Consider the following 25,001-nt stretch of genomic DNA (forward strand, 5'->3'; position numbering starts at 1 on the left):
GGGAAAAAAAAAAAAGATTGAAATCAATCTCAGAAAGAAAAGGATAAACAAAAAGACTTTTAAAGGAAAAACAAAGTAGGTTTAAAAGTAATAATGGGCAAATATAGTCAAAACAAGCTGAAGAAAGCAAAAAGTTTAATATTGGAATTATGGGACAGGATAGGGTGAAGGGGTGAGGAAGAAATGCCATAAACACAGCTACATATTTTTCGAATCAATTAACAATTACCTTCATCCTAACCCTGGAACAAACATCTTAAAACTTCCCTATTTTATTCCACCTGTCATAAAGAAATGCACTGAGGGAACAGACTCTTTAGCCCAAACTGTGGCCAAACATAATAACTGTACAGCACAGTGATTAAAAGACAACATTAGCCTCAATAAACTTATGAAGCATGAGTAGAGAAGTAGTCCTCAGCCTTCCGCTCCACCTGTACCTGAAGTTATTGGTGGCACATGCCAAGAAAATTCTCTGTGACTTGAGGGCACTCAAAGATTTCATTTTTATGTGTGAACATTTTTAGATCGCTAATGTCTTACATAATCTGTTGAGGACTCAAATCTGGGAGAATTAGGAGCACAATCAACTTATCTGTTACACAATAGTAACAGTACACAGCTCTATCATAACACAAATTTTATTATAGTATATAAGGCAAAAATACATAATTTGAATACAGAGCAATTATTGCCTTCTTTATGGCTTGTCTGCTAGTTAAAGCATCACTATTCTTGCCTCTAATAATTAAGACTTACCACCCATGGCCTTTTAGCTTCAAGCATCTCAATCAAATCTAAATGTCGCTTACGTTCATAGAACCTCTCCACATCTTGTTTGTATCTTTCATTTCTCTGAATCATTTTCTCTAGATATTCAGTTTTCTCTTTGCACGAGGTCTAAAACAAATATTTAACAATCAGTTTAACTGAAGACAAGAGGTCAAATCCTTTAATGATCAAAATATGTACAATGCTAGCAAAATTTTACCATAAAGAACTTCACAGGAGTTCTTAAGGACTGCATAAAACTAACATGCATATCTGAGCTCTGATCTAGGCTCTGCAATTTATTCATTGTGTGACTGTGAGGAAGACCCCCCCCATACCTCTGAGCCCAGCCTCTTCCTGCCTCAAGAGAAGACATCTATCTGCCCTACTCACCTGGAGGGTAGAAGCAATGTACCTATTCTAAATGCAAGTTCACCCAAAGCTGTAATGTGACATACAAATGAATAGTTTTATTATGATTCGTATGTTATGAATGTTCATGACTTAGGGACTTAAAAAGGAGAAGGCAGCTAAAATTTAGCCCTTAGACCACGAGGTACCAATTGCAAAGATGTACTCAGAACCTAGTAGGATAATGTGTGTTCCTTCAGAGGATGGTAGTAATTTCAGAGTATTTCAGAGTACAGTGGTCCCGTCACCTTATTTGTGGGGAAAGTAATCCAAAACCACAGATACAATGCCATTACACAGATGTAATGCCTGAAACCACAGATAGTACCAAACTCTCTATATATCGCTTTTCTCTATGATAAAGCTTAATTTATAAATCAGACACAATGAGACTAGCAAAAAACAAAACAATTATAATAAACTGTCATAAGTGTTATGCAAATGCAATCGTTCTCAAAATACATCATCCTACTGTTGTCACCCTTCTTCTTGTGGTGATGTGAAAGGGAAGAATGCCACGTGATAAGATGAAGTGAGGCACCGTGATATAACAACAGACTACTGATGACCTGGTGACCTGGTGACGATATGTCAGGAACATTATCTGCTTCTGGACCATGGATGACCACGGGCAATTGAAATGGCAGGTAAATGAAAATGTGAATAAGGGGAAGGACTACTGTATCTGACTGTTCCATGGGGGCAAAGGTAAAACAACTGCCAGAGTATCTAAAGCATGATAAAATAACTACTCCTTTGGTCACAGACTCTGAAAAAGTATAATAAATATTAAATTATAGTAATATGCATATTATTAAGTATGAACAGTTATAATTTAAGAGAAACCATTTGTTTATAACAGATCTTATTACGAAAATTTACTGAATTTATTTTAGTGGCTGACACATGGAAAATGCTTCATTAAACAAAACACCCTTTTAAGTGATACGCCATAAATGGACACTTTAATGTTTATTAAAGGTGAAAATAAAAACACTGCAACTAAACACAAAGCTCTCTTACGAAGTCTACCCTCCTGCAACTGAAAAAATATGAGAACTGGTTCAAGAGACACTACATCAAAAGCTACAAGGTAACTGCTATACTACTACAAAGCCTTGTACCGTCCTGGCACATGGCAGGTGTTTAAGAAACACTGAATAAATAAAGGAATAATACTGAAACTTCCTGCGAAAAATAAATACTTTAAAATATTATTGATTACTTAGAAATTCAATCAATGACATGTTACTTGATGAAATGGTAGTCAAATTTTTCAAATCAATTTCTCACTTTGTTACCTAGTTTAATTAATGTCAGCAATATAACCCTAGGTGGGAAAAAAAAAAAAATCACAAATATATGAAGTCACCCGATGAATCAAAGCTACTCTTACACTACCACATTGTAAAAGAAAGGAATCAGTGAGGGACAATAAAAATGAGTTGTCTCTTTATAAATACCTCTAGTTGTTTTTCTTTCTCCCTGAAGTTTTTGAGTTCACAATGGTATCTGTGCATTTCTGGAGGACCAATAGACTTCTCAGTAGCTTCAAGGAGTTCAATTTTACTCAGTTTAGCAAATTCTCCAACTTTATCCTAGAGCATAAAACTTAAATATCAGCAACTATTATCATTTTTCTTAAAAATTTGTTTAGACAGAGACAGAGAGAGAGAGGGAGGAGAGAAACTTAAGTCTTAGCTAAGTGCTCAGCAAAGAGACCAACACAGAGCTCAACTTCACAATCCTGAGGATCATGACCTGAGCCAAAACCAAGAGTCGGACACTTATTGACTGAGCCTCGCAGGTGTCCCACAACTATTATCACTTATAAATATCTTCAAAACCTATTTTCACTCAGTGATCACACTTGTTAAGATGAAACTCATTTAAAAGAAAAAAACTCCTGTAAGATGTGCTAACAGAAACTCTGTCCTTCATATTTTACTCTTTAAAATGGTAAAGATAAACTTAGGGTATGAACTGTCATCTTTCTGAGAACTTTTAAAAAATTTCTATGTCAACATTTCTAGGGTGAAGTGTTTACATACATATAACAGATAGCTTGTGAATAAAATCAGTTCACTGGATTGAATGATCATTATCTACCACATATCAGCTAGAATGTTAGAAGAGAAAGGACATTTTTAAACATCTAGTTCTGAAGCTATCAGACATCAGCTAACAATGCTTCCAAATTTAAAATTTTTATTTAATTTGGACATACGTAATAATCAAGTCATTGTTTCTAAATTGAAAAAAATGAACTATACTGCAGTCACTAGACAGCACTCAAAAACAAATGTAACATTTAAAGTGCGTTTTCAAAAAAATAAAAAATAAAAAAAAATAAAGTGCGTTTTCAGGATATTTTTACTAAACAAACTTAAAATATAACAAAGTTTTAGAAGACACACCTATAGATTTAGGAGTTTCAGTATATCAAGCATTTTATTACAAAAAACACGAATAAGTTGTTTATTAACAAAATTTTAAGGACGTACAAATTGTAGACCATGGCCATCCAAGCTACTCTACTTAAAAACAATACAACTTTATTTCCTTTACAATATTCTGCAGACTTAACTTTTAATTAGTTAATTGAAATCTTCCAAATTTACTATATTATAATATGAGATGAGATGCTCTATTTACAAAGAACTGTTAGAAAGTACTAACATTATAAGGCTTACTTTAAATAGCTTCCTTTACAATACCCCTTGAAAAGTATTTACATTGTCCTACAGCATGAAGAGGAATTTTCCCATCTGTACATTTCATTCTCTCATACCTGAGGTAGAAATTGGCAAAGATTGCCCACTTGAATGTTTAAGGCTGCAACTTGCTCTTCTACTACTTTCTGGGTTGTAGATTTTTTGTTGATGAACCAAGATGACTGATTTTTTGCCACATCAATCTCGCGGGTGATTATAAGGTTTCCAGAAGTTCTAAATCTGGTTAAAAAATAATTTTTAAAAATCTTTATGTTCAAAGTACACATATTTTAGAAATACAATTTCCAAAATTCTCTTACAACAAAGTTTGCCAGACAGTATTATTATAATTTTTATTCTTTTTGATATTTTGGCCCCTCCAAAGAAGGAAACCTTGGTATTTCATTGGTAATGATACATAACTGACCACATGGAAGTTACCACTTATTTAACATCACAATTAAACTGTTAAAATAAAACAAAACCAATACTAATTTCCAAACACTGACAGAGGATTTACATATCTAGAGTTATTTATCCTTTAATTATTATTCTCCAATCACATGCGTTGACTGCGATTCAAAATGGGTTGGTATATTAAAGCATATAAAATTAAATGCTGAAACTTCCTCTACTTGGAAAATACATGAATGGAAACCAATTCTTGCATAAGCAGTTCCAGACATCATAGCTAGCTTGGTCATACAGGTGGCCCATGCCTTCCTTGTCTTGTACTCCACTCTGAACTCAGAGAGGACTAAAACATACAGCCTTAAGGGAAGATTAAGCAATACAGAATCCGAAAGAAGGGTATTTACTTATTTCTTGCTTTTAGAAGTACTACTGCTCCACACCTCCCATCCATCTTCTTCACTGGGAATCAGCAGCATGTGGTAGAAAGATAAATTATTGGTATTCAATGGCTAATGACAATGATAATCTATAAATGTTGTGTATATAGACTATAACGTAATCAGAACACTCCAAACATTAAGATTTTAGAACTTAAAGTATTTTTCATTTCCAGCAGAATGACTAATGAACTACCCTTTTTGATCTTCTTGCTATAAACTACAAATAATGAAATATTGAAGTATGTTCATAAATACATTTATGAGTTAACATGAAAGTAAGTAAATCTGGCCTGGATCCTAGGGCAGGTTCAGATCCAGAAGTTGAAAAACGAAACCGGCTTTTGCCTTGGAAGCATCTGTTCCACCAAATAACCTGACACATCCATTTTCAGAATCTCCTGGGAGAGGGGTTGCAGACAGGGCCCAAAGCTACCTATGGTAGAGAGTCTAATAAAAACCATGCCAAAAAGACCATACCCTCAATATAAGGGTAAACTAGAACTACTCCATCATCACCATCACCACCACCAGCACCTACATGTCTCAAACTGCGGCTTGCAATGCAAAACAATTTCTCCTAAAGACAGTTATTAACCACAAGCCAGTTTCAAACACATTAGTATCTTGAAGTTAGTTACATGACATACCTAAGGTTCAAAAATGCACAAACTGAGAACCGTGTATATTTCAATCCTGGATTCAAAGTATCCAATGGTCTGTTGCAGAAGTCAATAAAAATTTCCTCAGCAGAAATCTACCTTTACCCTCAAAGAATTAACACAAAGTTCAAAGAGAAAGGGGCAGCTCACTAGAAATACACATATGAAAACAAACCATCAAGATCAAGAACAGAAATAACAAAAAAGAATCACTCAAATTAATGGGCAAGTACAGAATAAGTATATTCACTATATTTCAAGAAATAGCAGATTCAAAATATTTACTTACTCTGATCTGAAAACGAACCAAAGAGAAATGGATCTTGAATGCAGCACAAAGACATAAAAAGATGAAAAATATGAAGGATGTTAACAGACATGAATGAATGGGAATCCCTGGGTGGTTCAGCGGTTTTGCGCCTGCCTTTAGCCCAGGGTGTGATCCTGGAGTCCCAGGATTGAGTCCTACATTGGGCTCCCTGCATGGAGCCTGCATCTCCCTCTGCCTGTGTCTCTGAGTCTCTCATGAATAAATAAATAAAAATCTTAAAAAAAAAAAAAAAAAAAAAAGACATGGATGACTAAAAGATCCTGACATCTGTCTAACAAGAGTTTCAGAAGGCAGGGAGACAGATGGGTCGGTAACAATATAGGAAGAGGGAATAGATAATTTTCCAAACCATAAATTTAAGAAGCTCATTAAATGTCAAGCAAAATAAATAAAAAATAAATCAACATCGAAATATATATGAAACTATAAAACACCAAAAACTGAGATAGGACTCCAAAAGCCACTGGAACTACATGAAACTAATGGGAAAAAAAGTCTTATAAGAAAAAAAAGAATATCAAAGAAACTAAGATTAGATTTACGTTTGAAGATTATAGAATTATACTTTGCATCTGTTGAGAAAAGACCTATCAATATAGACTTTTATATCTAGCCAATACATCTTTCTAGATTTAGAGTATAAGAACATCATTTTCAGACAAAAACTGAGTATGCTACTAGAAGATTTTCATTAAAGAAAACTTTAAAAAATATCTTCTGGCAGAAAGCGATCCTAGAGGAAATAAAAATGCAGCAAAGAATAAAAAGGCAAACCAAAAAAAAAGGGGGGGGTAATTCTAAACAAACACTAACAGTATAAATTAATAATAGTTACTGTATCTTAAAGAGTTTAAAAGACAAGGTAAAATTAAAATAGTTCAAAAAATTATTCAAGGGGATCCTTGGGTGGCTCAGTGGTTTAGCACCTGCCTTCTGGCCAGGGCGTGATCCTGAAATCCCCTGAAATCCCTGCATGGAGCCTGCTTCTCCCTCTGCCTGTGTCTTTGCCTCTCTCTTTCTTTCTCTCGGTCTCTCATGAATAAATAAAATCTTAAAAAAAAAAAAAAGTTATTCAAATAAAAGTACTCTAAGGTCTTTATTCAACAGAAAGATACAGACATTTCAGTCTAGACTCAAATTCAAGTATTTACATTATAAATTCCAACAACCACTAAAAGAAGAATGATAATTTCCAAAACAGTAGAGAAAAATTAAAACAAAAATCTAGACAATGGCAAGAGAGAAGAAATACTGAAAAGAAATCCAGGTGAACAAATAAAAAGCATGGAGTAAGACAGTAAAATAAGCCTCAACATGTAAGTCATTCAATAAACATAATGGATCATACGCACTATTTAAAAGGTGATATAAACAAGACCCAGCTATAATTTTCCAATGAGATACAAAAAGGTATAAAAAATTGGAAATAAATGAATAAAAATAAGATAACCTGGAAAATACTTTAAAAAGAAAGCTACCAACTACAGTAGTAGCAAATTAAAATACATTCTAAGGGAAATGCATCAAAAGATAAAGAAGTCAGTACCTAACAACAGAAAGTTCAACTCACTAGATAGATAGAACAATTTGAATCTTAGCTGCAACTAATAACGTCCTGAGAATACATAAAGCAAAAACTGATAGGACAAGGGTCACTGACAAATCTACAGAGAGGGACATGTAATACACCTTTCGCAGTTAATTGAAGAATCAATCAAATGATTGAAATCAGCAAAATAATCAGCTTTAACAATATGATTAATCAGCTTGAACTGAATAGAAAACACCGAACATATAAGAGCAGAGTACTCATTCTTTCAACTCAATAGGTAACAATTATGAAAACTCACTACAAAGAGGATGCCTTGATAAATTTCAAAGGTTTGGTGACATTACTCTCTCTACATATATCTACTATGTATGTATGTATGTATGTATTATGCTGTATATAATACTATGTATTATACTATATATCACTATAAGGTCATATATAGTAAAACATACAATAATGTACACTGCTATATATTATACTACTTATCACTAAGGTCATATATATACACAATAAAATGTACAATATATACAATATATAGTAATATTACACATGGTTCTATATATAATATACATAACATATAGTAGTAAACATACTAACGTTGTACAATTTTATATATTCATAATATACGTATTTTTTACCACAGTACTACTAGCAAAGTGGAAATCAATATTAAAATATAACAAGTAAATCACTACAAATTTTGAAACAACTTCTGATTTTGAACTCAAAGAAAATGAAGAAAATAGAATTGAAAAATAGGAAAATGCTATATACCAAAATTTGGGAGACAGACCTAAAGCAATATTGAGAGAGAAATTTTAACCTTAACTGTTTATATTAAGAAAAACAAAAGACTAAAAATTTGCACTAAGAAATCCATTTTAAGAAATTAAAGACCACAAAAAAGTTTCAAGAAGAATTAGTAAAGTATAGAAAATAATGAAACAGAAAACCATGATATAGCACAGAAACAACAATGCAGAAGTCAATTCACTGAAAAAGACTTAATAAAAGTGATAAACCAGTTTTTTTCACATCAAGGGGAAAACAACCAAGGAGGCTAATAACACTACTACACAAGACAGCTTCTACCACTCCTCTGCTCAAATCCTGGTGGGTTCACAGCTTACTCAAAAATTTAAAGTTCTTACACTGGCCTACAAGCCCCTATCAACCAGATCCTTGGTATTTTCAGACCTCATCTCTTATTATTCTCTTGTTCAGTGCAATGGAGTCAACTGGGTAGCACTTCCATCTTAGCATCTGTAGATGCTGAAATGCTGTTTCCCCAAATACCTCCAAGTTCAACACCTTATCTCCTTCAAGTCTTTATTCAAGTATTGACCTCTGAGTGAGAGCTTTCCTGATCACCCTATTTAATACTGTTAACTCCACTCTGGCACGCCCTCCCTATCCTCCTTTCCTACTCAATTTTCTACTTCACTAATCACCATCTAATCTAATATGTATTTTACCTATGTATTTATCTGTCCCTCCCCTCATGCCCCTAACCATAAATTAGAAAGATGCTCTGTCTCTCCTCTCCCTCAAAGAATTCGTACTCAAGAAATATCTGAAAATGATGGCATACATTTATGCCAGAATTATGTTATCCATTATTCCATTCAACAAATATGTGACCAGTTAACAGATTTATTCAACATCAATAACAATTTCAACTAATGATGAGTCGTTCTGTTTCATATTCCCAAACAACTGACCACAATATAACTAGGGAAACTTCCCCTGTGGCAGACCTGGTAACATAACTCTGGTTCATGGTCACTGGTTAGATTATAACAGCTGGCCAGTAGCTATTACACACCAAAAAGTGTGCCTCTTTAGATAACTAAGAAAACAACTGGGACTTGGTGATTCCAAGCAGAAAATCAGGAGTGCTAACACCTGCAGCCACCCATACAAGACTTGAAACTTAAATATTAATACTCCCTCTGTGTTTTGTAAATATTCCTGGCTTAGTATATTTGTTTCAGTTGTAAAAGATAACAAACTACTGTGATCCATCAACGGTAACAAGGCTAACACAGGAGTATCCTTGGCAATTTTTAAAAAATGAGATGTAATTCATATATCATACATACCCCATCATTTTATATATACCAATTAATGCATTTTTATTATGGTAAAATGTACGTGACATAAAATTTACCATTTTAACCATTTTTAGGTATACAGGTGAAGGAATATGTGAATTAATAGTTTTTAGCATATTGACAAGGTTCTGCAACCATCACCACCAGCTAATTCCAAATTATTTTCAGCACCCCAAAAAAGAGCCCATATCTGTTAAGCAGTCACTCGCCACTCTCTCTTCCCCTCATTCCAAAGCAACCAGTAATCTATTTTCAGTCTCTACGGATTTGCCTATTCTGGACATTCCACAGAAGTGGAATCACACAGTATGCAGTATTTGTGTCTGGCTTCTTTCACAAAGCATGTTTTCCCAGTTCACCCTTGTTGGAGGATCAATCTTCCTTTCTATAGCTGAATCCGATGTCACTATGAACATACCACATTTTCTTTAGCCTTTTATCAGATGATAGACATCTGGAGTGTTTATAATTTCTCATTATTAAAATTAGGAAAAAGTTAATTATGTGCAAATGAATAAACATTCTCTAAAATAGTAACTGAATCAAAGATTATTTTATTTAAAATCTGATATATACTGCCAAATAAGACGTACTGCTAACATTCCTACATGACAGGATTCCCTTCTTTATACCATCACATCACTAAATTTTATTTAAAATTTTATTTTAAAACTTTTTTCTAAACCGGGCAGCCCCAGTAGCTCAGCGATTTAGTGCCACCTTCACCCCGGGGCCGGATCCTGGAGAACCAAGAATCGAGTCCCACGTCAGGCTCCCTGCATGGAGCCTGATTCTCTCTCTGCCTGTGTCTCTGTCTCTGTCTCTGTCTCTCTCTCTCTCTCTCCCCTGTCATGAATAAATAAATGAAAAAAATTTTTTTAAAATTTTTTTTTCTAAACTAAAAGGAAAAAAAAATCCTCATTTTGATTTCCTTCAAAATTGACGAGTTACAACTAATGAGTTGTATCCTTTTTATACATATTGGCAATTTATTTTACTTGGCATTACAATTCTCTGCTTATTTTCTAAGAGTTGTTTGTAATTTTTGCTGACTTGCATGAGACACTGGTATTTTGGTAATTTTAAGACATGTACATGTTATTTGTGCTGAGAATGTTTTCTCCCATCTGTCACTCACTCATTTTTAACTATGGTACCATTATTTTCAGCTGGATTTGTAAGTAATCTAAATTTCCTATCTTCCTTTTTATGTTTATTTGGTATCCTATTCTTCCTTTGGTATCCTTTGGTATCTTCCTTTGGGATCTTCCTTTGGTATCTTCCTTTGGTATCCTATTCTAGCCTTTCCTTTTCCTAAGATTTAAAAAATAATATACTTTTCTATTATTTTCAAAGTTACATATTTTTTCACTCAGTCATTAACACATTTAGATTTATAAGTAGGATGTTTGATAAAGCTCTAAATGTTCTTTGAAAAATTAATAGCCAATTAGTTTATCTCAATTTGAGTAATTCATAGCCTATGCTTAAACTGCCATCTTTACAATAAATTCTCTTACACGTTTAGATCTCCCTACATTTTCCATTCTGCTCCTCTAATTTTCTGTACTAATACCATTATCAACAGCTTTATAGTAAGTACACTTTAACATCTGGTACACAAACGACTTATTCATGATTCTGCTTTTTCAAAATCTTCTTGGGTTCTCCAGCACATTTATTCTCCCAGATGAACTTTAGAATCAACTTGCAAACTTACCTGTTGATACTCTAGTTGGAACTGTATCAAATTTATACATTAATAAGAAAGGATTGGCATGTTCATAATGACATTAGCTTTATGTTTCCAGGAACAAAGTATGCTTTCCCTGTTATTCAGGTCTCGGTTTTACATCTTTCAGTAAAATAGTACCATATTTTTTTAATAAATGGAGTATAATCTTGTTTTCTTTTACCTCTACTGTGCCTATTTCTCATCACTACATAAATAAAACGTTCTTCCACAGTTTTTGAGTAAAAGATCATTTTCCCGTATCCTATAAAACGAGGAAGCTATCAGATGATCTTTAAAAGCTACATAAGCTCAAAAATTCCATGACTTTCTATAAACACTCCAAAACACAACGCTCACTAAAAACCAACTAACCAATGAACATATCTGTGTTTAAAAGACTAACAGTATATATACCAAGGATAGTTAACTGGTTTCATCTTGAATACTCTTACCCATCAGAAATAGCTGCCGAGAGGTAACTTCTTTAAGAATTCTACTGAAAGAAAAGTCTTACAACTTAGGTTTTAATAGAAACATAAGAAAATTACTTGTCTGGATAAAACATTCTTTAAATATTATTTATAATATTCTAATTCTAAATATTCATGCCATAATGCCACAATATTACTCTTTTCTAAAGTTATCATGAAAGCATAAACATAAGTCATAAAGGAAAAAGTGGTTTCAGCACTTTTAACACTTACAATTCAATTTCAACCATTCCCTTGGAACATCCTCTCTTCACAAAAAAGCCAACCTAGAACAAAAAACAAAGTGCATGAGTGACATTCCCAGGTTATCACAGATTTAGCAAAGTCATTATTATTTGCCAAGTTAAAATTTTTTCAATAACTATTTTTTTCTGCCCACTCCCATCCCTTACCCAGATTTGGGAAATTGTTTCCATTGTTTCCTCCCACAAGTAACAATACTATTAGTTACCATTTATTGAACATTCTCTGTGCCAGATAGCCTCTCATAAAGCTTGCGACAAAGCTGATAAGTGATACAGAGCAAGGAATGACAGAGTAAGTAATGAACCCACATAATACGACTCCAGAGTCTGCATACTTAGCCTCTATACTAAATACTCTCAGTAGAGGCAAAAAAAAAAAACCAGGAGGAAAATAGGTTCTATGGATTAATCAAAGCTTTACCAAATCTCCTTATTACCACTGGAGACTTCTTTGGAGTAGCACAGATTAAATATTAACCAGTCTAATACTACCCATCCTGTTACTAATGAGGACATAATTGCCATTTTCTTAAAAAGAGGAATACACATAGCAAATACAATTTAAGTACAGTTTACATGATAAGTAGACATATTTAATCTAGTTTGAATATAGACATAAGCATAATCTTGAAGAGAGACTGTGGACCTAAAACAACAACAAAAAAAACAAAACAACAGATTGGATCTTCAATCTGGCTAAATAATTCTAAAAAAAAAAAAAAAGGCAGAAAATATATCTCGTAAATAATAATTCTTTTAATAGTGGTAACACCAGTGATGACAACAATTAGAACCACAAAAGGGAACATTTATTAAGCATTACCATATGCTACTGTGCTAAGCAATTTACAAATTTTTTTTAATACTCATGAGCAACTTTCGGAGGTATCATACCCATTTTACAGATGATGAACTGAGGCCCAGAAAGATGACAAAGGAGGTCTGTCCTCATAATTAGAAAGTATAGCTTAATGATTAAGAGTACATGCTTTAACACACACCATCCAGGTTCCAATCTCAACCTTGCCATTAATGTGTAAGTTACTTGTTACCACTGTTTTATAATTTCTTCATAAACAGGAAAAACAATGGCATTTTTGTAGGAGTGCTATTTGCTCATTAGCTTGCATCAATTAAAATACTTGTGTCAAGAAAAAAAAAATCACAAGGCAGCTCTTATTATGAGGTATACATATGGATGGTAGAGAATATGGTAAATTCTTTCAGGATTTAACCGTAAATACATTAAAACTATTTTTGCTGAGGACTTATGTAGCCCCTAAAACCATCTGGGGATATCCAAAGGTCTGCCATCTGTCACCTAAGAAACCCTGCATACAGGATCCCTGGGTGGCGCAGCGGTTTGGTGCCTGCCTTTGGCCCAGGGCGCGATCCTGGAGACCCGGGATCGAATCCCACGTCGGGCTCCCGGTGCATGGAGCCTGCTTCTCTCTCTGCCTGTGTCTCTGCTTCTCTCTCTCTCTCTGTGTGTGTGACTATCATAAATAAATAAAAATTAAAAAACAAAACAAAACAAAACAAAAAACCCTGCATTCCACAGCCTTTAAAAACCTACCACTCAAAAAAAAAAAAAAAAACAAAAAACAAAAAACAAAAAACAAACAAAAAAATCTACCACTCAAGGCACCTGGGTGGCTCAGTGGGCTGAGTATCTGCCTTTGGCTCAGGTTGTGATCCTGGGGTCCTAGGACTGAGTCCCACACTGGGCTCCCTCTCTGCTTATGTCTCTGCCTCTCTTTCTCTGTGTCTCTCATGAATAAATAAAATCTTTAAAAAAAAAAAAAAATCCCTACCACTGAAGGGTAAGATCTAGCGTCTTTGATTGCCAAAAATTAATGGGAAGGTTGGTGGAAATTGTTACACACCAAACCATTCTGACTGTACAGTGTCTGGAGTACAATTCAGCAGACGATTACAGAGAGATAAGGATTTAATAAATGATTTTTGACAATTAAAAAACCATACATCAATATTTACAAAAACTCGTCCTTGGAAGTTATCTACTCCAACCTCCCTATCTTTATAATAAACTGAAGTCCAGACAAATGACTATGGTCACAAGGCTAATTATTAATAGAGCAGTATCTAGGAATATTATACCTCATAAATGCCTCCCATATAGCATTAAAAACACACACGTATTTTGAATAGGCTTATAATCTTAAGGGTATATGCTTCAACCTTATAATCCCACATTAAATATAAGCCTGGCTAAGAAACCTATAGCATCATTTTAGTAATACTGCAGTATTTCCCAGTAGTTTTAGAAAAACACAAAGAATCATTTAAACTTTTACAACTATTTTCCAGTTGGATTAACCCAACCCTCAAACTTTCTTTTTAAAACATAATTTTATGTGAAATATACACCAAACATTATACATAAACTTCATATACTGTTTGAAAGAACAATACAACAATCAGGCATCTATCAAAAATTTAAAGAATTGAACATTAACCATGTATCTGACATTCCGCGTATATAACTCACTACTATTGTATCCTCGCTCAGCAAATATAATCTCTAAGCTGACTTGATCATCCTTTTGCTTTTTAGTTTTGCTGTCTCTTTAAATATTAAATGTTTTGAACATTCTATAAATTCATATCTCATGTATTCTTCCAGAATAGCACTTTTCCTTAAAATTATTTTTGAGATTTAACCAATGAGCTATGGTTTATTTTCACTAATTTGTAATATTCAATTTTACTTCACTATACGAGGATTTATTTTAAAATACTGCTGTAAATATTTTAATAATTTTTGCCTAGTATTAATGTACAAGAGCTGTCTAGAAGAATTTGAGAGATTTGGTATATGCATATGCAGATTCACTAGGTAATGCCCTTTTCCAAGACTTTACAAATTTATATTCCCACCAAGAGTGCATCAGAGTTCCCATTATTCCATATCCTCGTAAGCACATGGCACTGCCAGAATTTTTGTGACACTGAGGAATATACCTCGCCAGGATTAATGTACATTTCTCTGACCATTATTGAAGTTGAGTATCTTTTCATATATAGTTGGGCCCTGAACAACACAAAGGAGTGCCAACTCCCTGCATAAAACTTTGCATTAACTTCTGACGTCCCCAAAACATAACTATTAATTGCCTACTATTGACCAGAATCCTTACCAATATGTCAACAGTTAATACATATTTTATATATTACATGTACAATATATTGTTTTCTTACAACTACAAAAAACAAGTTACTAAGAAAATCATATGGAAAATGTACATTTATACTACCATACTGTATTTACTGAAAAAAAAAAAAAAAAAAAAAACCTCATATAGGTAAACTCGCACAGTTCAAACCTATGTTGTTCAAAGATCAACATTTATTGGCTATTTGAGCTGCCTCTTCTGTGCAGTGTCTCAGTACAGCTTTTGTCCATTTTTAATTGTTATTGTTTTGTTACTGAAAAGTTTAAATACCAATCTTTTGTTATATGGGTTATATATACCTTCCCCCAATTTGTGGCTGGTCTTTTTCTTTATAGTGCTTTTTGATAAGAGTTTAACTTTTATCAGTATTTTCCTTTTCAATCTATACTTTTACTTGATAAATTTCTATTTAACCCAAAAGATATTCACAAAGTTATTCTCCTCTATACCAGTATCTTCTAAAAACTTTGTCAATCACATTTAGATCTTCAATCGACTTGCAATTAATTGATCTGTGTTCAAGTGTGAGAATACAATTTCTTTTTTCCTATGCAATTATCTCAGTGCTATTTATCCATCTTTCCCCGTTCAGCTACAATGTCAGTCATCATAAATCAAGAGTCTACTCACCATGGCTTTGTATCTAGGCTCTTTATTCTATCACATTACACTGGTCTGATGTATATTCCACCAATAAACCATAGGTGGGTTTTTTTTTTTTTTTTTTAGTACAATTAACAATGTTATTAGTTTCAGATATATAACACAATGATTTAAGAATTCTATACATGACACATGCTCAACAGTGTAGTCATCATCTGTAACTATGCAAAGTTATTATAATACTATTCACTATATTCCTTATACTGTGTTTTATCCCTTTGACTTTTAGAGCTGGAAGTCTGTTTCTCAATTTCCTTCAATGTTCACCCAAACGCACCTCTTCTTCCCCTCTGGCAACCACTGGTGTGTTCTGTATTTGAGTCCATTTCTGGGTTTATTAGATTCTCATACAACTAAAATCATACGGTATTTGTGTCTTTATCAGATTTATTTCACTTAGTCTAACACCCTCTAGGCCCATTCATGTTGTTGCAAACATCAATTTCATTCTTTATGTCTGAATAATATTCCATATGATGTTTTAATTTACTATTACTGCGTGTTAAGTCTTGACATCTAATAAGGCAAGTTTTCCCATTTTGTTGAATTTCTTTAGGAGTATTTTAGCTATACTTGGCCCTTTATTCTTTCACCTAAAATTTAGAAATAGCTTGTAATTTGCTACAGACAGCATTAGGATTTTGACTGGAATGATGCTCAATAAGTAAATCAACATGAAGAACGACATTTTTATACAAGGTCTTCCTGTCCACTAATATAGTACAACTGTCCATCTCATCAAACGCCAGTATTTTCAAATAAAATTTTATGGCTTCTAAATATAGCTCTTACATGTCTTATTAGTTTATTGCTATTAACTTGTACTTTTGGTGCTACTGTAAATAGTTATCTATTTTTAATTGCATTTTTCTGTCCATTGTTAATGTATGGAAATATGATTTTGTTACATAATCTAGCAATCCTGATAAATTTCCAAATTAATTCATCAGAAGGCTTATCTGTAGTCTCTTTTTCACTGCAAATTTTTTATAAACCTGTAAATGACAGTTTTCTAACTTGTATCTTTTGTCTTACCTTACTGTTCTAGCTAAAACTTCCAGTACATTAAATAGCAGTGCTAGTAGTTAACCCTGACTTGTTCTTGAACTTGTTGTATGTTTTACCTTTTATGTAATTTAAAAAGGTAGGTATCTTCTAATCCTAATTTGCTAAGACTTTATCATAAATTACTGTGAATTTATGCTTTTCCTCCACTGAGATGATCATCCAGTTCTCCTTTAAAATGTTATGTAGGGTGCCTGAGTGGCACATTCGGTTAAGCATCTGCCTTTGGCTCAGGTCATGATCCCAGAGTCCTGGGATTGAGCCCCGTGTCCGGCTCTTTGCGCAGTAGGAGTCTGGGTCTCCCTCTCCCTCTGTGAGCACTCTGTCTCTCAAATAAATAAAATCCTTAAAAAAAAAAGTGATATGCAAAAAAGATAAAAATAAACATGATATATTAATTTCCTGCTAATGTTCAATCTCTCATTCCTTGATTACATTTGGTCATGATGTATTATGCTTTTTATGTATTACATTCAACAGACTAAAGTTTCTTAAGATTTTTGCTCCCATGTTCATGAGTAGGACTATCTTTTAATTTTCTCATCCCATCCTCAACAGATGCTGGTACTGTTATTCTGGTACAGTCATATTCTTTGCGTAAAATAGGAAGTGATTGCTTTTAGAGCAGCATATAATGGATAATGGTCTTTGATAATTGTCTCTGGTGTTCTAAGAAAAAAAATGAATGGCTGACTTTTTCTACTGATTTTGATCATTTACATAGTTGTAAAAACTTTATGCTAATAAAGCTTGAATTCTTCATGTTGTTCATAGTATTTTTTGTTTTGTTTTGGGAGGAGATAAACCAATTTTATTATCCATCATTATGTCACACAAAAATCTAGGAACAGATTTGTAGAGAAGTAGTAAATGAATAGTAAACGAGAGAAATGGAAAGAATTTAAATTTGAATTATTTTCCATATTAGGATGAAAACCCTTTCACAATATGTATGTGCCTAGTTTCAGGGTAGATTGTTCCCTGGCCAAAGCCGGCCATAAAATAGAAGGTATTCAAGGTCTTGCCAGCTCTACCAGACCCTGACAAAACCTTTATGATCTTCATGGAAAATGATGTGTTCCTCAAGCTCCAGTGCTGTGCTGAGCTCTACCAACTCATCTGCAAAAGTGTCATCTGCCCATCCGTCTGCCAGGAAATCCATCACGTGCTCACATAAGGCCCAGTCCAGGGGATCAGTGTTGAGTGTGTAATTCACATCCTTTCACTCAGACTCAACAATGGGCTGAAAGCTCACTTCCATCATAAAGAAAAAGGTCTCTCTCAACCTCTTCTTCTTGCTCAGCCTCACCTTCTGGACAGGGACAGTCCAGCACTGGTGGCTTTCTTGCCACCAGTCTTTCTAACTTCAACCACAAAAGTGAGGGCTGACCATCAATTCAGGCTGTTCTTTTAACCTTCTGCCCTTGGTAGGGCTCCTCCTCCCCACGAAATGTTGGCAGGATGTTAATGTTCAAAGTGACAGTGATCTTTCCTCCAGCAATACACTTAAAACGACATCTTACACTAGTCTTACACTAGTCTGAAAAATTATAGTGTTACATACTTGGAGAATTCTCTACGTATACTTCTAGAAATGGCAATCTCCTCCCGGCAGTCTACCTGCAAACTTCATTCTTTATATTCAAATTCTACATCTTTGTGATACCCAAGGAACGGAGATATAGAAAGTGATTTGTTACTAAAAGCAAGTCAACTCTGATTTTTTTTTTAAGTACTTATATTAACTCACCTTATCTGCTCGTCCCATGAAAGCAGGTTTGCCTGCTAATCCAAGACAAATGGCACACACGATGCTAGACTTCCCTGTTCCATTAGCTCCAATAATCATATTCAGGTGGGGTCCAGGAGACACTTCACAGATATCATACGTTCTGAATTATAAAGAGGTTAAATTACTAAGACATAACAAGTGAAGAATATTTTCTTTACAAAAACATTTATTCTTGCTTATATTATCTAAGGGCTTCCTGGAGTTCCTTTAGAAGCCAGCTGACCTTACATTTCAACGTATTTATACATTGTTAATAAACTAGAGAAAAAAGAAAATCAATGGAAGAAATGAGAAAGTGATAATGCAAATCTGAAATAAGATTATCAGTGAGAAAATAAGATTTCATAGGTCCTTTTCAAACATAGGTCTGTTGAATAAAGCAAAGTTTGATATTATTTATTCCTCTAATAATTAGAATACATGAGAAAATTTATCAGAGCTAGGATACAAATAATTTTTTTAAATTTTATGTAAGAGGGGCACCTGGGGGGCTCAGTCGGTTAAGTGTCTGCCTTTGGCTCAGGTCATGACCCCAGGGTCCTGGGAATCAAGCCCCACATCGGGCTCTTCATTCAGAAGGGAATCTGCTTCAGGATCCCTGGGTGGCTCAGCAGTTTGGCACCTGCCTTCAGCCCAGGATGTGATCCTGGAGTCCCAGGATTGAGTCCCACATCAGCCTCCCTGCATGGGGTCTGCCTGTCTCTCTCTCTCTCTCTCTCTCTCTCTCTCTCGCTGGTCCTTCTCTCTCTCATGAATAAATAAAATCTTTAAAAAAAAAAAAAAAAGAAAGAAAAGAAAAAGGGAGTCTGCTTCTTCCTCTGCTCCCTTCCATTGCTCATGCTCTCTCAAATAAAATCTCAAAAAAAAAATTATGTGAAGAGAAGCCACAGCTCATCTTAAATCTGTGCATTTTTCACTTCTACTTCTCGAATTAAAATGCTTAATAGCAACTTCTCACATTTTACTACTTGAAATAATCCAAATTTCTATTCTAATTACAAACTGGAGATATAAACTCAATGGTTTCATTTTATTACAAATTTTTAAAAATCCATTTCTTTTAATATCCTGCCAGAGGTTCACCAAAAGATCCACTGTTAGTCCATATTCAAATAAATGTTATTCCTATGGGAAGAAACAAGAATGCATCATCACCAAGCACTTTTGTAAACTCCCTCAAACCAGAAAGCTGCCTGCTGTCCAGCAGTTTTAATCTTCTATCTCCAACAGAAGCACCTAATCTGTATTAGCCACCAAGGACAACTACAGCAAAATGTGAAACAAATGCATTCCGATAATCTACTTTGTCTCTGAATATCCTAAATTAGAACCTACAAATAATATCCTCTTCCCAAATGGTTTGAGTTAGCTGACAACTACTTCCCCAAGAATAAAAACTTACCCTACTACTAACCTGGTAGGTATATAACTAATTTAACAAAGTACACTTCCACTTTAGTAATCAAATAATCTGAAATGTCACATAGTAATAAATGTAAATACAGGGAGTAAACAAGTATTTTCTGACAGGTTTCCAACTGTACGTCTCAACACAGCATCTACCTACTTTATCATTTCAAATACTTTGTTCTGTTCCCAGCAGGATCATAAAGAAACCCTTAGTGTCATGGTTAAAATGAAACTAACTTGGGTACTTCAGGCATCTGGAAAATGACCAGCCTTGGAACTTCATCACAGAAAAACACTAAGCCCCAATTTCCTGCTGTAAAATCTGTGCCACTGTCTTACTAAAACAAGTGATGTAAATGATGTTTAAGATAACAATAAAAACAAGAGGAAAAAGGAAAATTCCTGGCCTATAACATACAGATATTATCAACAAAGTTGCTAAAGAAAACACACACACACACACACACACACACACACACAAAACGCCTTCACATGTAAAAAAAAAAAAAAAAAAAGAAGAAAATTAGTTGGTCTGACTCTGTAATCTATTTATCGGGAATTCCCTTTTGGTGAGTTTTCTTTTTTTCTGAGCGCCTTCAGAAAAGAGCTGTCAAAGGCCCATGCTCTTCTCCATCTATGTATTTTGCCAGGTATCTCACATACTCTTCATGACTTCTGGTAGGATCTACATGCTCAAAGTCAAACCATGTAACCTACAGATGCAATTACCACTTCCAGAACTGTCTTTGGATGTTGCACAACAGTCACCTCAAACATCCCACATTCAAAACTAAAACCCACTAGCTTTCCAATCCAAAACCACTCTTGTGTTCTCTTAGTGAATGGTACCATCATTCATCCCACTGCCCAAATCAGAAACCGAGACGTTAAGTTTTTCATCATCTTTGATTCTACCATCTTCTTCACCTCTGCCCCCCATCATCCGGTCACCAAGTCATGCTGGTAGACAAGCAATTCTGAGATCACTCATTAAGAAAAAGAAAAAATAGGACTCTTGCATCATCTTTTCTTACTTTCTATCTCCTTCCTTGTTCTCTAATCTGACCTCTAAATTCTACCTACCATGAACTTCTTCTTGACTATCTTACACTTATTTATTCTCCCAAGCCTTCGCACATGCTATTTTATTTTCCATCAGCAGAAATCTCTCCCTCCATTCCCAAGCCCCACTGGACTTGGGTTTGCTCCTAGGAATTCTTCTAGGAAGTACTCTTTCGGGCCACTTTGGTTCTCCAGGCCCACCCTTCCTCCCTCATTCTTAAAACTCAGCATCCTCTCATTGTGAGAATCAACAGGCTAGCTCTGCACTTTGCAGCCACCTCTTCCTTCTCCTCTTCATATCCAAGCTTTATTTCCTCACATTCATTCATTCTTCTAGGACTTGCAAAATGTTGCGCTTACCTGGCTTCAAAGGGTAAGAGAATTCCTAATTGCTGAATGCAGTGAGCTCTTTTCAGTTCCACTATCTTGTATCAGATGCCAAAGTAGCAGATGATATTTTTGAAACACTTTTCCCCCTAGGCTCCTGAGAGAATACTCTCTCCCACGATTCTCCTCTTACCTCCCTGAACAGTTCCCTTCTCCATCCAAACAACTCCTCTGCTCACCCTTACGTGTTGGCATTCCTCCAGGACACCACAGTTGGCCTTCTATTCCAATTTATATTTCCTTTTGGGCAACCTCAACTGTTTCTGCAACTTCAAGAATCACCTCTATGCATGACTTCCAAATCTCTCACCTGTTTGCATTTTCCTGACCCTAAAATTACTGCTCATGGAAGACCTTTTTTAGACACCCCCATGGGAAACTTCAAATCACAGGATCCAGAAAGTAATTATCATTATCCTCCCCAAATTGCTCCGTCTTCTGAAAAGGGCCACATCCGACCAAGAGCCAAGACAGAGACTTGAGAAAAATACTGTCTTACTCTCTTACCCTCAGGCCTCCCAATCTGTAGCCAGATCCTGCCAAATCTCTTTTCCACTACTTCCCACTGTTACTCCTAGGTTCGAAAACCAATCATGTCTTACCGTTGTAAAAGTCTTCTTTGCTTCCGATCTTGGACCCTTTCTAAATCATCTTTCACACTGCTTCCAGAGTAATATAAATCACATGCCACTCCCAGGTTGCCAACAGGATTATTGGAATTCCTCAGCATAGAGAACAAAGATCCTCAAGAGCTGCCTACCTCGTTAGTATCATCTTTGTCCACATCGTCACTCTCACTCACACCCTACGTGCTAACCATACTAGAACTTCCTAAATACAGCTGTTTCAGGCGGTTTCTTCTGAAACAGTGCTCTTCCCTTAAAACTTTCATAACCTCCTGTACAAAGCCCTTTCTCACAGTTATGAATAAAATTAACCACTTCAGCCTCTGTGCCCACACAGCACCCTGATACATACATATCTATAAATACATACACGCATTATCATGGTAGGTGACTCATTTGATTATCTTTCCTGATCTAGATTCATATAGCAATTCAGCTACTTATTGGCAGTATAACATGGGTAAATTAACCTGACATCATCTCATCAGTGAAGATGAAGAGTTGTTAGGAGAGAATCAGAGTATCATGTAAATAAAGCATCTACTTCTGTACCTGGCACATGATAGATACGGGGGCGCGGGAACCACAACGTTGGTAGTTACAATTCTGTTATCCTAAGCCCCCATGTGCAAGCTTTAAAAAAAAAAAATAGTGGGGGGTGGGGGGGGGGGAGTGGGAAGACCTTGACCAACAAAACTGTAAGGTGCTAGAGAGATACACAGTATCTGTGTTAAAAGATATTTACTAAATTCTCAAACGATTATTACGATTCTTAGTTGCCTGGAGAGAAAGAAAAGGAACGGGGCGCGGGGGGGGGGGGGGGGGGAGCTGGATGCTGAGGGCTCCGGGGTCTGCTAGGAGGCCCAACAATCCAGAGCGAGGCTTATTAGTTTGCTTGTACGTTTCCACCTCCAGGCGGAACCACCTTCACCATCTTGTCCACCTGGCGACCGCTGACTCCTCCCGAGTCGGCCACAGCATCACCGCTGCTCCGATTTCACCGTGGCTTCCTCGGAGTTGCCAGCGCCCCTACTTCTGGGATTCGCACATCACGTCCTGCCTCCGTAGGCCGTGACTCCGGCCGACACAAATCCGGGCCCTACCCCGTCCGCTGCCCGCCCTGTGACGCCTTCAGAAAACGCTGGCTGAATGAATAAAAAAAAAAAAAAAAAAAAAAAAAAGCCCACCCCGCATCGCAGCAGACGCACGCCGACCGCCCGCGGGCCCGCTCGCCTCCCCGCCGCGCCCCGCCCCGCCGCGCCCCGCCCCGCCGCGGCCTCCGGACACTCACAAGAAGTTCTCCATCACGATGCGGACGATAGAGCCCTCCACGAAAGGCCTGGACGATGGCAGCGGCGGCGGCGGCGCCGGCGGGGCCGAGCTCTTCCTCTTGCTCGGGACCTCCGACGAGGGATCCCTCGGGAGAGCTCTCTTGGAGGCCACGGTGCCTGGGGTCGACGACTTCCTACTCGGAGTCGCCATCCCGGCGTCCCCGCCGCCCCGCGGGCGCTTCCGTTCCCACCGACCTGCGGCCCCGGCGCCCCGGCGCCCGGCTCCCGCGCGAACTGCCCGGCCCGCGAGCCCGCCCCGCGCCTGCGCAGTCCGGCCCGGCGGCGTCAGCGGGCGGCCCCGCCCCTCGGCGCCGGGCCTCGGGGGCGGGCGGCAGCGAGGACGCGGGCCGGGGCGGCGGCCCCCCCAGCGCGCGGCTACCCGGCCGTGCCCCCGAAGCGCTCGTGCATCTTTCACGGTTCGGGCTTTTTGGCTCAGAAAAAGATGTCAGTTGCATTTAGTACTCGGAAAGCCCTCTGAGCGCTCGGAGGAAGCCGGCGCGCGAAGAGGACGGAGGGAGACGTTCGGCGGCCGCGGGCGGACCCTGCCCGCGCGCACCCGGACTCGCCTGCTTCGGGCTCTTCCGCGTCTCACCCTGCTCCCCGCTGGGCCTCATGCAGGTCCCCGTGTCCAAAAAAGAAAACTCTAGCGGTGGCCCTGCGCCCGCGTCTCCCCTGAGCCGCGTGGTGCCAGGTACCCGGGGCGCTCCAACTTGCAAACGGCCTCCCTGCAAGCAGACACTCCGCCCCCTCGCTCCCTCCTTCCCTTTTAAGGCTTCCTGCCCCGAGGTTTCTAGAAACCCAGGAGCTCGAGCGCAGCGGCTTCAGTGGGTCGCGCTTCCACTTAAACCTGCGCACCTGCCGCTGGTTAACCTCGTTGAACGGGAGGCGCACCGAAGCTGCCGCAGCGCCTCGACCACTCAGCGTCTCGCTAATGTCTAACCCGCCAGAGGCCGGAGCCGCGGCTCTGAGGGACCCCAGCCAGGGATGCCTGCCTGCGCCCCTGCCCGGTGTGGGAGACAGAAAAGAACCAGTGGAGCAGGTTCAGGATCATTCCAGGCTGTGCTAGGTGCTGTGAAACAGAACTCAGGTGATGGGGGGAGGCACAGAAGGTTGTCAGAAGAGGTGGTGTTTGAGTGGAACCCTAAATGCTAAAAAAAAAAAAAAAAAAAAAAAAAAGTATTCCAGGCATGGACAAAAGCTCTGGAGTGGGAACAGGGGGACTTCTGAGGAACAAAGGGAAGGCCTGTGTGGCTGCGGTGAGTGATCACCTGACCATTGCACCTGACCAGAGCCTTGCCCACCATAGCTGAGCTGATTTTTAGTTTTAAGGCTTTGGGAAGCCCATTGGATGGTTGTAAGCAAGAGAGAGACGTGATCTGATTCAAGTTTTTAAATAATCCCTCATTACTGTTTGGAGAGGGTCAAGCCTGGAACCGGGGAAGCCGTTTGAAAAACAGGTGCAGTAGAACCCTCATTCCTGACTCGAGGACCAGTGCTCCTTCCCCAGGTGCCTGGCGCTTCCTCTCACACAAGTGGCATCAGTGCTCTCTAAAAGTTATTATCAGAGAAAATAGAATGAGAAGAAAAGCAT

General features: G+C 37.3%; 1 protein-coding gene across 3 annotated transcripts in view; it reads right to left on the reverse strand.

Moving 5' to 3' along the window:
- The window catches only part of SMC5 (structural maintenance of chromosomes 5), a 92,907-nt gene extending 69,261 nt beyond the window's left edge, over positions 1-23,646 (reverse strand). For 2 of the 3 annotated variants that reach the window (XM_077907329.1, XM_077907321.1), the window contains exons 1-6: positions 23,371-23,646; positions 18,553-18,694; positions 11,846-11,898; positions 3,974-4,136; positions 2,646-2,780; positions 760-900 (exon numbers count right to left, since the gene is read on the reverse strand). In XM_077907329.1, coding sequence (XP_077763455.1) covers positions 760-900; positions 2,646-2,780; positions 3,974-4,136; positions 11,846-11,898; positions 18,553-18,694; positions 23,371-23,561 — 825 coding nt within the window. In that variant the 5' untranslated portion in view covers positions 23,562-23,646. Of the gene's footprint in view, positions 1-759; positions 901-2,645; positions 2,781-3,973; positions 4,137-11,845; positions 11,899-18,552; positions 18,695-22,631; positions 22,758-23,370 lie in introns of those variants that run through there. The other variant, XM_077907335.1, reaches the window with a different exon arrangement.
- Positions 23,647-25,001: the final 1,355 nt, after the last annotated feature.

The sequence above is a fragment of the Canis aureus genome, chromosome 1, assembly GCF_053574225.1.
Source record: "Canis aureus isolate CA01 chromosome 1, VMU_Caureus_v.1.0, whole genome shotgun sequence".
In the NCBI taxonomy this organism is placed as follows: Eukaryota; Metazoa; Chordata; class Mammalia; order Carnivora; family Canidae; genus Canis; species Canis aureus.